Genomic DNA, 14,341 nt, shown 5'->3' with positions numbered 1-14,341 from the left:
CTCGGATGGTGGTACTTTGTTATTTTTGAACCAAAACTTTTACATGAGGCTATACTCTCAATTTAATTTAATAGAATTACATAATTTTAGTAGTCTTAAAAGATGCAGAGGCCACCATCACTGTGTCCCTGCCTTAAATATGACCACCGCAAAATGGTGCAAGCTTCCACATGCTTATGACCAGAATAAATTGTAAACGGATCTATGTGGTTTTGTATCTTATACTTTAATATACATTTCAGACTGCTCACCCACATTATACTCCTGAAAAATTGTAGCTCTTTTTCAATAAAAAGCATAGAATTCTAGCTCATAGAATCTCAATGTGTTTGTTATGCATTTTAGTAATCGGGAACTGTGTAATAACTTGAAAATATGTGACATTATAAGATTTGTTACTAGTCATGGTCATATGTAATGCGTGAGCCTAAAGCTGTTGGATGTGTTTTTGTTTTTTTTTATCTCAGTACTAGATCAGACGAGTTGTATATATGTTTTTAATGTGATCTTTACAATAAAAAGGAGATGTTAAGAAATATGCCCACTGAATATTTGATACCTTGACAGACCCATCTAGTATGTTTAATGTATATAGAGTGGAATGATGGTACTTACATACATTCATTGAAATAGGCAGTCCATCTACATCACTTTAGATTAAACCTATCTTATGCCATAACAAATCATTTAAAACGGACAAATATTTATCATAGTGAGTTAGTATGAGTAATTTTATATAACTGCTAATCATTGTTATCAGTTTTGCATGGGTAAAATTAGCTTGCAGCTAGGAAATACTAAGGCCCAATTCACACTGATTTGCACTAAATGTATAGAAAATGCATGTACATTTCCATACATTTTAGTCGTGTTTTAACGCGCGCCGATGTTCGTTGATATACATTTTGACGTCCGTTGACATGTATGCTCAGTGATATGATATTAAAAGGACACATTGAAAATGATTGTTTTTTAGATGTCCTTCTGTTGATCTGCCTTTTATAGCTGCGCTAAAATGCAGATCAACAAACTGGTATGAATTGGCCCTAAAAATACATTTAAAAAAAAATCTATCTTTATGTTCTCCATTTAGCTAATTTCCAGGTCTCTATACCAAAATAAATGTATAAAATGAACCTGCTGGTTTGTGTACTTCTAGTAGTCAATCGGTCAAATTTTTGGGCTTCCAGTTTTTAAGTTTTAGCAGAATTTTGTCTATTGTGTAATCTAATAAGCTAATATATGGTTGCTGATTACATTTGTATTGGTGTTTTTAAGAGAGTATCAGCATTAATAAATTGAGGATCATTACAGCATGTTCTCTTCAAAGCTGTAGTGGACAGAACACACAACCTATCTGTAGACAAACTGACTTCAAACAAGCAAACTGACAAACTGATTATACTTGCTTCAGCCTAGGGTCACATATGTGCGATCTCAGACATGCACCCGCACCGCAGTTGCCGATCAAGTGCAATGTCTGTGCAGTGCGAGTTCAGCCATACAGTTGTATGGCTGGATTCACATGAAAATAGTGCAGGGACCCCCCCAGGATCGGATCGCATGGGTGTTCTCATCCATGCGATCTGATTTCTGTGCGAGTTCACAGTTCGCACTGCGATCTGTGAATCGATCTGAGGGTGTCATTAACAATGTATTGACACCCGCAGCGGTTCGCAGAGGGCAGTGTGAACTGCTTGCGGGAGAGATACGATCCGGGAACCGGCGCTGTAATCACGCTGGTTTCCGCATCGTACATATGCTCACCTAGGCTCAAGGTCACTAATAAAGGTTGAAAATCTGGTCTGTTATTTTTTGGATTGATATTTCACCAGAAGCGTTTTTTAAGCAAAAAACATTACTTGAAAAACTTTTTTTCATGGAGAGGGTTGTTTTTCTTGATTTGCTCTGGAGTTTTATTTTGTAGTCAAAATGCAAACCACAGTACTTATAGAGAAAGAAGAGAGTTTGACTCCAGTTAGCTGACTAGACTGTTTGTGGGTCCCATCCTGGATACATGTAGTAAACAATCAATTTCCTCAGACTTTAAAATGGACCACAGACAGCATTCACAAAAAAAAAAAAAAAAAATACAATTTTTATTATTAGTGTATCAGACATAAAAGACAAAATAATTAGGACAGTAAAAACATATACATAAAGTTGGGGAGAAATGTACAGCCAGCTGAAAAATGAAACCCAAACTGTCAATGACAAAGTCCAACGCGTTTCAAAAACACATAGTGTAGATCTTCAGGGACTGAAAGAGGGCTTGAAACTTCCAAAGCTGTAGTTTAAATATATGATGATAGAACGAACGTCATCAGGAATACATACAAACACATTAATGTACATATTACAGTTATAATAAAGTTTATGCATCAATAGAGGAGCATGCATATTTACAATACAGCCATGAATTAAAATAGCTGATAATACTGACCCCAAATGTAAGCTTTCCACCAAACAGAAATGTCTCAGAGGGTGAAAGATAAGTGGTCCACCAGTGCCATGCATGAGTGTCGGCCACAATGTCTTAAGTTACAATGTTTTGCATAGTGTCCAAAAGCTTCTTTTAAAAGGTATATTGGGCAAAAAGGGTCTCAATGCAACATATCAAATAGATATAGGAAATTATTTCATTTTGTGTAAAACAAGGATATGTGACAGAACGAAAAATAGGCATTGTCCACAATAGTCATGTATTGACCATGCCTCCAATAAGTAGTGGCTTCAAAAAGTAGAGAGCGTTCATTATCCAAGGGCGTATTGTGACAAGAGTGTAGACAGTCTTAAACTACATTACATATGCGCCTCCACATACCAACAATCAAATGCAAGGGGATCAGATCCTCATGTGGCCTAAAGGATAGCGGTATAAACAGTGCCAGTTAGACACATAGAAAAGATCCTGGTATGTACTATATGGTGTGATCCCAAACTACCGCATAAATGGCAGTGCGGGGATCACATCAGAAAAAGTATCCAGATCTAAAGTCAAAATCAAAAGGAAGCTATCCTTGCATGGATGGTAAAGTGGTATGGCTCCCTCCATCAGCCTGGTGAAAGAGACTGATGGATGGAGCATTGGCGCTGTGTATAAGCCCTGTTGATTGCTATGTGATTGAAGACACCTGGATCCCCAGGTTTGATTCCATGACGTCAGAAGCATATGACCTCAGTGTTGGGAGCGTAAAAATGGCACCCCTGTGGAACGGCCCAGCGTATGGTGTACCAAGATGGCGCCCATACAGGGCGTCACATGGCCATGCTGCATGTCCATGCCGGTGTGGCTATGATGCGTCGTGGGATCACCAGGCAGCATAGGATGACGCACACATTATCGTGCGGTTTACTAAATTAGTCAACCATAAATAGTGGGGCTCTCTAGTGGTCAAACAGCATAATAACGCATACAATAGAGCGAAGGCTCATCAAAGGAATGAATACCAGGAGGCTTAGGTGGACTGAGGCAATGGTTTCATGGGGCCAGGACACTGCGGACACACACATCGCGAGAGCCGGACGGAACACCCAAAAATGGAACTGGGATAAAATATAGTGTGGTGATGAACCGATCGCCCTCACCACACGGTATTGTCAAATGTTTTTTGGGGTACAAGTATAGCCGCAGACTTGATGCCAAAATAGGTACCAAAAAGGATTCAATTATTGTTATTGTGAGGGCAAAACAGAAACGGATGGGATCAGCCAATCCCATCTGTTGGTAACCCATCAAGTTGACCATGCATAGAACTACCCAAAGTAAGTTTGTTCAATCCAAAGCCAACAAGGGTGTTTCAGAGCGAATGAATAGTTAAAAAAGAGGAAACTGTACTCCAGAAGTACAATATCGAAGAGGGGGAAGGGTGGAAAGCATGTTAAAAGGAAAATGTATATGGCCAGGGGGAGGTGGGCATCTAGAAAGTCGAACCTAATCCATCTCTGGACCCCCAGAGATGAACCCTCCAAAAATGGTTTGAAGGAAATCATCTTGTTGAGTCCCGGAAATTAAGTTGCATTCAGTTTGAAGATCCAGCGTTGTCCATGCTGTAGTAAAGTCTTGTTCCAGTCACCCCCCCTGATTCCTGGGTGTACCCTATCGAGTACTAGAAATGTAATATTGGGGAAAAATGCCGCCATGAAAAGGTAATGTATGGCGACCCAGTGGTAAATCTAAATTGCAAGATTTCATACTAAGAATGTGGCGGTATGCTCTTTGCCAAAGTTGATTTTTAGTTTTCCTACATAAAAACAGTGCGCAAAATGCCTAGTGGTGAAATTAACCTTGTTTGGAAGTGACTGTTGCGCATTAGTATCCATATATTGGCAATAGCCGCATCCGCCACATTTGAACGTACCATGTCTCTTGCATGGGTCCCTACCATGGCCCCCGCCCTATATTAGCTGCTGACAAGTTTGTCCCGCAGAGATCTTGCTCTACGGAAAGTGAATGCTGGACGTTTCAGCAAAAGTGGTCCAACTATGGGGTCCAGTGTTAGAACGTGCCAGTATTTGTGTACAATATTCTTAAAACAATCCTGTTGGTTAGAAAAACGACTGATGATCGTCATTTAGCCATCATCTTTTTTCTGAACTTTGGTTGCATATAGCAATTCTTGCCTGGTTTTAGATGTTGCTTTCCTAAATGCCTTTTTGAGGCATTTATGAGAGTATCCTCGTGCAAGGAGTCTTGACCTCAATTCGTCAGCTTCCTTTTTGAATGTACCCTCATCTGAGCAGTTGTGTCTGACGCGCAAATACTGACCAAATGGTATCGATTTGACTAGATTATTCGGGTGAAAGCTGGTGCCATGTAAAATGCCGTTCCCAGCTGTTGGCTTTCTATACAGGCTACTAGTTAATGTGCCAATGGTATCTTTGTGGATGTAAATATACAGTGGGGATGGAAAGTATTCAGACCCCCTTAAATTTTTCACTCTTTGTTATATTGCAGCCATTTGCTAAAATCATTTAAGTAAATTTTTTTTTCCTCATTAATGTACACACAGCACTCCATATTGACAGAAAAACACAGAATTGTTGACATTTTTGCAGATTTATTCAAAAAGAAAAAATTTAAGGGGGTCTGAATACTTTCCATCCCCACTGTATATAATACATGTAATAGCATTTATAGAGAAGGCTAATAAGCCAGTATAAATAATCCTTCAGTAAGGCTCGGTTCACACTGGGATGACCTGTCAGGCGACTTAGCTGCCTGACAAGTCACGCTCCATGCAGTGCAATGGAACCATTCTAATCGGAGCGACGTTGCTCCGACTTATAAAAATGTTCCTGTACTACTGGGGGCGACTTGCATTGACTTCTATTAAATAAGTTGTTTGCAAGCCGCGCTGAATTTGCGCTGTGCGGCTTTAAAGTCGGGCAACTTTAAAGCCGCCCCGCTGTGAACCAAGACTAAAGGTGGAATGAATGCTTTTGTCTATACATATTTGAACAATGTTTTTTATCTTAATCTATGAATTGTCTCCATACAATTGCTAGTATGTTGTCAGTAAATGGCTCTTTTTTAATATTTTAAATGGAATATTTTGTAATGTTTATTTCTATTGATTTCAATTCTTTGGAAATATCTTTTGACTGTTTTTCCCTAGGTAACAATTTATACCTCCTTTTTGCAAATGATGGGGCAGGTGAGTAAAACTGGTCATTTACATTTTACACTGTTGCAAATAGGCTTGGCCATAATGAGCAACATGCAAAACCACTACATATTTATTTTAATCAGTTAGCTTGCACCTTGCATAGGTACAAACTTTCACACTTTGTTGGTAAAGAATAAATGTACTTTAACTTTACTATGCAGTAATGCTTGGTAAAACTGACATTTTACCATGCATTACTGTCATACCCACACAAGCGTGATGCATTGTTGTGCCTTTCATTTTGAGTGACTAAAATTATTTGTAGCTAAAATTTAACATACAACTTAAACAAATACCAATTAAAAAATGTTTTTAATTTCTAGATGATTAGATTCCATGGGGCAACACTTCCTGTGTATATTGTATCCAATTTATTACTTGCATATGGAGCACAGTTGTATGCGCTATCCAGCAAAGGTAGAACATTTTTATTTACCGAACTTTGTTAGTTGTTTTGTCTTAACAGATATGGTATGTACACTTTAGGAGCATTTTCTGAACGTATCCCTCAGCTCTATAAGACTAGGGCTGGCGATATTTAACGTTTATCGGATTATCAGAGAAGTTATTTGTTTTTATCACAAGTTTCACAAAGTTACATATTTGAAGTACAGATAAGTACAGATGGAATAATTGTGGATGAAATCCGATTTGACCCAGATCACCTCACCCATTGTTCAGTAGGGCTAACTCTCAAGTTACAGAACCTGTATAGATGTTTAAAAAAGCAAGAGGGTCTGGGCCAAACTCACTGTTTTTACAGGAAAAGTTGAGATTTGCATGATTATTCTGCCAATATATCTGGATATAATGATCATTTGGTAATGGAGTTTTGCTACTTATGCATTTTTTTTTTAAATCATAGGCTCAGTTTGCCTTGCCAAGGTTTGTTATGGTTTTATTTTAATGTAAATGTTTAACACATTTGTAAATATTTTCTTTAATTGTGGTCAGGTCTAAAATAAAATGTTTTCAGCTATACAATTACATATAACTGTTTAGTATTTTCATATGCAGCCAGTAGGTGGAACGAACTCTTCTTTTTTTTTTTTTTTATGCTTTCCCACTCTCCTAAAGAGATTGCAAGTTCAATTTTTCTTTCATTTAAAATAAAAAAAGATGTTAGAGTTACCTGCTCTGTGCAAACCTCCTCTTCTGGGGTCCCCTGCCAGTGATCCACCTCTTATGTGTGTGCCATCATAGGAAGCCACTTCCTCTGGGGCACAAATGCAAGTGCACTCCGGAGCCAGGCTGTGTGCGTCCATAGACGCACAGCATGGCTTGGCCCCGATCCCCGCTCCCTCCTGATAGGATTTGACTGACAGCAGCTGGAGCCAATAGCTCCCACTGCTCTCAACAAAGGTTGGGCAAGCCTGTGAGAGGGGAGAGAAGACTTGCAGGCAGACACAGCGTTTGATCGATGTGGGACCAGAATACAGCTACAGGCATCATCCAGATATCATTTGCCATCATAGCGGCTGTTTAGCCAGTTGCCGACCGCCGCACGACGATGTACGTCGACAGAGCGGCACGGGCAGGCAAAAGGGCTTACCTGTACGTCCTTGCCTGCCCGCGGGTGGGGGGTCCGATCGGACCCCCCCCGGTGCCTGCGGCGGTCGGCAAATCTCCCCCGGTGATCGGTGGTGAGGGGGAGGCCATCCATTCGTGGCCCCCCCTCGCGATCGCTCCCAGCCAATGGGATCATTTCCCTGCCTCTGTATTGTACACAGAGGCAGAGGAAATGATGTCATCTCTCCTCGGCTCGGTATTTTCCGTTCCGGGCCGAGGAGAGAAGACTATAATGTGAGTGCACCAACACACACACACAGTAGAACATGCCAGGCACACATTACACCCCGATCACCCCCCCCCCCCCCGTCACAAACTGACACCAAGCAGGTTTTTTTTTTTTTTTTTTTCTGATTACTGTATTGGTGTCAGTTTGTGACAGTTACAGTGTTAGGGCAGTGAGTGTTAGGCCCCCTTTAGGTCTAGGATACCCCCCTAACCCCCCCTAATAAAGTTTTAACCCCTTGATCACCCCCCGTCACCAGTGTCGCTAAGCGATCATTTTTCTGATCGCTGTATTAGTGTCGCTGGTGACGCTAGTTAGGGACGTAAATATTTAGGTTCACCGTCAGCGTTTTATAGCGACAGGGACCCCCATATACTACCGAATAAATGTTTTAACCCCTTGATTGCCCCCTAGTTAACCCTTTCACCACTGATCACCGTATAACCGTTACGGGTGACGCTGGTTAGTTCGTTTATTTTTTATAGTGTCAGGGCACCCGCCGTTTATTATCGAATAAAGGTTTAGCCCCCTGATCGCCCGGCGGTGATATGCGTCGCCCCAGGCAGCGTCAGATTAGCGCCAGTACCGCTAACACCCACGCACGCAGCATACGCCTCCCTTAGTGGTATAGTATCTGTACGGATCAATATCTGATCCGATCAGATCTATACTAGCGTCCCCAGCAGTTTAGGGTTCCCAAAAACGCAGTGTTAGCGGGATCAGCCCAGATACCTGCTAGCACCTGCGTTTTGCCCCTCCGCCCAGCCCTGCCCAGCCCAGCCCACCCAAGTGCAGTATCGATCGATCACTCTCACTTACAAAACACTACACGCATAACTGCAGCGTTCACAGAGTCAGGCCTGATCCCTGCGATCGCTAACAGTTTTTTTTGTAGCGTTTTGGTGAACTGGCAAGCACCAGCGGCCTAGTACACCCCGGTCGTAGTCAAACCAGCACTGCAGTAACACTTGGTGATGTGGCGAGTCCCATAAGTGCAGTTCAAGCTGGTGAGGTGGCAAGCACAAGCAGTGTCCCGCTGCCACCAAAAAGACAAGCACAGGCCCGTCGTGCCCATAGTGCCCTTCCTGCTGCATTCGCCAATCCTAATTGGGAACCCACCGCTTCTGCAGCGCTCGTACTTCCCCCATTCACATCCCCAACCAAATGCAGTCGGCTGCATGAGAGGCATTTTCTTTATGTCCTCCCGAGTACCCCTACCCAGCGAACCCCCCCAAAAAAGATGTCGTGTCTGCAGCAAGCGCGGATATAGGCGTGACACCCGCTATTATTGTCTCTCCTGTCCTGACAATCCTGGTCTTTGCATTGGTGAATGTTTTGAACGCTACCATTCACTAGTTGAGTATTAGCGTAGGGTACAGCATTGCACAGACTAGGCACACTTTCACAGGGTCTCCCAAGATGCCATCGCATTTTGAGAGACCCAAACCTGGAACCGGTTACAGTTATAAAAGTTAGTTACAAAAAAAAGTGTAAAAAAAAAAAAAACACATACAAAAATATAAAATAAAAAAAAAATAGTTGGCGTTTTATTGTTCTCTCTCTCTCTATTGTTCTGCTCTTTTTTACTGTATTCTATTCTGCAATGTTTTATTGTTGTTATGTTTTATCATGTTTGCTTTTCAGGTATGCAATTTTTTTTATACCTTACCGTTTACTGTGCTTTATTGTTAACCATTTTTTTGTCTTCAGGTATGCCATTCACGACTTTGAGTGGTTATACCAGAATGATGCCTGCAGGTTTAGGTATCATCTTGGTATCATTCTTTTCAGCCAGCGGTCGGCTTTCATGTAAAAGCAATCCTAGCGGCTAATTAGCCTCTAGACTGCTTTTACAAGCAGTGGGAGGGAATGCCCCCCCCCCCAACGTCTTCCGTGTTTTTCTCTGGCTCTCCTGTCTCAACAGGGAACCTGAAAATGCAGCCGGTGATTCAGCCAGCTGACCATAGAGCTGATCAGAGACCAGAGTGGCTCCAAACATCTCTATGGCCTAAGAAACCGGAAGCTACGAGCATTTTATGACTTAGATTTCGCCGGATGTAAACAGCGCCATTGGGAAATTGGGAAAGCATTTTATCACACCGATCTTGGTGTGGTCAGATGCTTTGAGGGCAGAGGAGAAATCTAGGGTCTAATAGACCCCAATTTTTGCAAAAAAGAGTACCTGTCACTACCTATTGCGATCATAGGGGATATTTACATTCCCTGAGATAACAATAAAAATGATTAAAAAAAAAAAAAAAATGAAAGGAACAGTTTAAAAATAAGATAAAAAAATAATAATAATAAAGAAAAAAAAAAAAAAAAAAAAGCACCCCTGTCCCCCCTGCTCTCGCGCTAAGGCGAACGCAAGCGTCGGTCTGGCGTCAAATGTAAACAGCAATTGCACCATGCATGTGAGGTATCACCGCGAACGTCAGATTGAGGGCAGTAATTTTAGCAGTAGACCTCCTCTGTAAATCTAAAGTGGTAACCTGTAAAGGCTTTTAAAGGCTTTTAAAAATGTATTTAGTTTGTCGCCACTGCACGTTTGTGCGCAATTTTAAAGCATGTCATGTTTGGTATCCATGTACTCGGCCTAAGATCATCTTTTTTATTTCATCAAACATTTGGGCAATATAGTGTGTTTTAGTGCATTAAAATGTAAAAAAGTGTGTTTTTTCCCCAAAAAATGCGTTTGAAAAATCGCTGCGCAAATACTGTGTGAAAAAAAAAAATGAAACACCCACCATTTTAATCTGTAGGGCATTTGCTTTAAAAAAAAATATAATGTTTGGGGGTTCAAAGTAATTTTCTTGCAAAAAAAAATTATTTTTTTATGTAAACAATAAGTGTCAGAAAGGGCTTTGTCTTCAAGTGGTTAGAAGAGTGGGTGATGTGTGACATAAGCTTCTAGATGTTGTGCATAAAATGCCAGGACAGTTCAAACCCCCCCCCAAATGACCCCATTTTGGAAAGTAGACACCCCAAGCTATTTGCTGAGAGTCATGTTGAGTCCATGGAATATTTTATATTGTGACACAAGTTGCGGGAAAGAGACAATTTTTTATTTTTTTTATTTTTTTTTGCGCAAAGTTGTCACAAAATGATATATTGCTCAAACATGCCATGGGAATATGTGAAATTACACCCCAAAATACATTCTGTTGCTTCTCCTGAGTACGGGGATACCACATGTGTGAGACTTTTTGGGAGCCTAGTCGCGTACGGGACCCCGAAAACCAAGCACCGCCTTCAGGCTTTCTAAGGCCGTAAATTTTTGATTTCACTCTTCACTGCCTATCACAGTTTCGGAGGCCATGGAATGCCCAGGTGGCAAAAAACCCCTTTTTCTCGTCTTTCTTTATTTTCAAAAACAAATGAGAGCTGCAAAATACTCACCATGCCTCTCAGCAAATAGCTTGGGGTGTCTACTTTCCAAAATGGGGTCATTTGGGGGGGGGTTTGTGCCACCTGGGCAGTCCATGGCCTCCGAAACTGTGATAGGCAGTGAGGAGTAAAATCAAAAATGTACGCCCTTAGAAATCCTGAAGGCAGTGATTGGTTTTCGGGTCCCCGTACGCGGCTAGGCTCCCAAAAAGTCCCACACATGTGGTATCCTCATACTCAGGAGAAGCAGCTAAATGTATTTTGGGGTGCAATTCCACATATGCCCATGGCCTGTGTGAGCAATATATCATTTAGTGACAACTTTTTGTAATTTTTTTTTTTTTTTTGTCATTATTCAATCACTTGGGACAAAAAAATGAATATTCAATGGGCTCAACATGCCTCTCAGCAAATTCCTTGGGGTGTCTACTTTCCAAAATGGGGTCATTTGTGGGGGTTTTGTACTGCCCTGCCATTTTAGCACCTCAAGAAACGACATAGGCAGTCATAAATTAAAGGCTGTGTAAATTCCAGAAAATGTACCCTAGTTTGTAGGCGCTATAACTTTTGCGCAAACCAATAAATATACACTTATTGACATTTTTTTTACCAAAGACATGTGGCCGAATACATTTTGGCCTAAATGTATGACTAAAATTGAGTTTATTGGATTTTTTTTAGAACAAAAAGTAGAAAATATCATTTTTTTTCAAAATTTTCGATCTTTTTCCGTGTATAGCGCAAAAAATAAAAACGGCAGAGGTGATCAAATATCATCAAAAGAAAGCTCTATTTGTGGGAAGAAAAGGACGCAAATTTCGTTTGGGTACAGCATTGCATGACCGCGCAATTAGCAGTTAAAGCGACGCAGTGCCGAATTGTAAAAAGTGCTCTGGTCAGGAAGGGGGTAAAACCTTCCGGGGCTGAAGTGGTTAGCCACTTGATTACTTTCACAGGCAGCAAAAGGGGATGCCCCCCCTCCTGCCGCCCTCCAGTGCTTCTCCAGTCTCTCCCATGCGATCGGGGACCCAGAGAATTAATCCGCCAAAGGTTGCGGTTTACTGACATTTTTTTTTTGCTAGAAAGCCTGAGATCGATTTTTTTTTTTTCTCAGGCTTTCCAGCATAGAGGAGAGATGTGAGGGCTTATAGACCGCAGATCGGTTCGTAAAGCGGACCTGTCGTGCTCTATTCCTATTACAAGGGATGTTTACATTTCTTGTAATAGGAAAAAAAGTGATAAAAAAAAAATTAAAGGGAAAGTATAAAAAGAATGAAATAAAAATAAAATAAACACTAAAAAAAATGAAAGAGCCCCCATCCCCTTGTGCTCGCACACACAAGTGTACGCAGGTCACGCCCGCATATGTAAATGGCTTTCAAACCACACATGAAGTATCGCCGCAAACGTTAGAGCGAGAGCAATAATTCTAGCACAAGACTTCCTCTGTAAGACTTCCTCTGTATCTAAACTGGTAACCTGTAATTTAGCGTCGCCTATGGAGATTTTTAAGTATCATAGTTTGTCGCCATTTCACAAGCGTGCGCAGTTTTAAAACGTGGCATGTTGGGTATCTATTTACTAAACATCTTTCACATTATACAAAAAAATTGGAGTAAATAGTGTGTTGTTTTTTTTTTTTTTTCATGAAAGTGTTTTTTTTTTTTTTATTTAGAGAGGAGACTGCGAGCCAGGCTTTCTTGTCCACATCAGTTCCTAAACTCACAAAGAATGGTCAAACATTCCCATAGACACACCTTAACCTTATGGACAGCCTTCCCAGAAGATACCTGTTATAAGACACCTGTTATAGCTGCAAAGGGTGGGCCAACTCCATATTGAACCCTACAGACTAAGCCTGGGATGCCATTAAATTTCATTTGCGTGTAAAGGCAGGCGTCCCAATACTTTTGATAATATGGTGTATATGACAAAAATGTCAGAATTGGCCCGGTAGGCAAGTGGTTAAAGGCTAAGCTCACCTTTGGAACATGATGCATGTTCCACCTGTTTTTAGGGTAGAACATGTAACATGTTCCAGCAATCTGCACCCTGCATGGCTGATTTCCACAGCGAAACACCCCCCCATGACAGCGGGGAATTTTCTCAATAGCGCTGCAGGGAGGGATCCCCTTATTGACACTGACTGACTAACTGACAATCATTAATGGAAAGAAAGAAAATCAAATCTATGGGCTGCTTTAATTTGCACCTGCTTGACTGTTCATAATTGTTTTTCAGGGCACTGCTTGGAATTCGATGCAACATTGGATATGGCTGCCAAGCCTTACAAAGTTGACCCTATTATAAATATTTGCAGGTTTCTTTTAGGGTAAATCACTTTTTTCTTTTTCCTTTTATTTTATTCAGATATACAGCGTCTTGAAAAAGTATTTTATGTCTTGAAATTTTCCACATTTTGTCATGTTAAAACCAAAAACATAAATATATTTTATTGGGATTTTATGTGATAGACCAACAGAAATAGGCACATAATTGTGAAATGAAAGGAAAATGATAAATGGTTTTCAAATTTTTTCACAAATATCTGAAAAGTGTGGCGTGCATTTGTATTCAGCCCCCTTTACTCTGATACCCCTAACTAAAATTTAGTGGAACCAATTGGCTTCAATAGTCACCTAATTAGTAAATAGAGTCCACCTGTGTGTAATTTAATCTCAGTATAAATACAGCTGTTTTGTGAAGCCCTCAGGGGGTTGTTGGCGAACCTTAGTGAACAGTGTCATGATGGCCCAAGAACACACCAGACAGGTCAGAGATAATGTTGTGGTGAAGTTTAAAGCAGGGTTATGTTATAAAAAAATACCTAAAGCTCTGAAGATCTCACGGAGCACTGTTCAATCCATTATCTGAAAATGGAAATAGTATGGAACAGCTGCAAACCTACCAAGACATGGTCAACAACCTAAACTGACAGGCAAGGAGAGCATTACCCAGAGAAGCAGCCAAGAGGCCCATGGTAACTCTGGAGGAGCTGCAGAGATCCACAACTCAGGTGGGAGAATCTGCCCACAGGACAACTATTAGTCATGCACTCCACAAATCTGGTCTTTTGAGGATGAGTGGCAAGAAGAAAGCCATTGTTGAAAGAAAGCCATAAGAAGTCCGATTTGCAGTTTGCGAGAAGCCATGTGGGGGACACAGCAAACACGTGGAAGAAGGTGCTCTGTTCAGATGAGACCAAAATTGAATTATTTGGCCTAAAAGGAAAACGCTATGTGTGGCGGGAAACTAACACGGAACATCACCCTAAACACACCATCCCCACCGTGAAACATGGTGGTGGCGGCATCATGTTGAGGGATGCTTTTCTTCAGCAGGTACAGGGAAGCTGGTCAGAGTTGATGGGAAGATGGATGGAGCCAAATACAGGGAGATCTTAAAGGAAAACCTGTAATAGTCTGCAAAAGACTTGAGACTGGGGCGGAGGTTCACCTTCCAGCAGGACCACAACCCTAAACATACAGCC

The 14,341-nt window shown here is 41.1% G+C and overlaps 1 protein-coding gene across 4 annotated transcripts in view; it reads left to right on the top strand.

Annotated features, from left to right (window-relative positions):
- PGAP1 (post-GPI attachment to proteins inositol deacylase 1) overlaps positions 1-14,341 on the top strand; it is a 479,543-nt gene that overhangs the window by 351,602 nt on the left and 113,600 nt on the right. For all 4 annotated transcript variants that reach the window (XM_073633146.1, XM_073633147.1, XM_073633144.1 and 1 more), the window contains 3 exons: positions 5,619-5,657; positions 5,993-6,086; positions 13,093-13,183. In XM_073633146.1, the coding sequence (XP_073489247.1) occupies positions 5,619-5,657; positions 5,993-6,086; positions 13,093-13,183 (224 nt within the window). The remainder of the gene's footprint in view (positions 1-5,618; positions 5,658-5,992; positions 6,087-13,092; positions 13,184-14,341) is intronic.

Source organism: Aquarana catesbeiana, linkage group LG06 (assembly GCF_042186555.1).
Source record: "Aquarana catesbeiana isolate 2022-GZ linkage group LG06, ASM4218655v1, whole genome shotgun sequence".
NCBI lineage: Eukaryota > Metazoa > Chordata > Amphibia > Anura > Ranidae > Aquarana > Aquarana catesbeiana.
The sequence above is the reverse complement of the archived record's forward strand: the minus strand, read 5'-3'. Positions and strand labels throughout refer to the sequence as shown.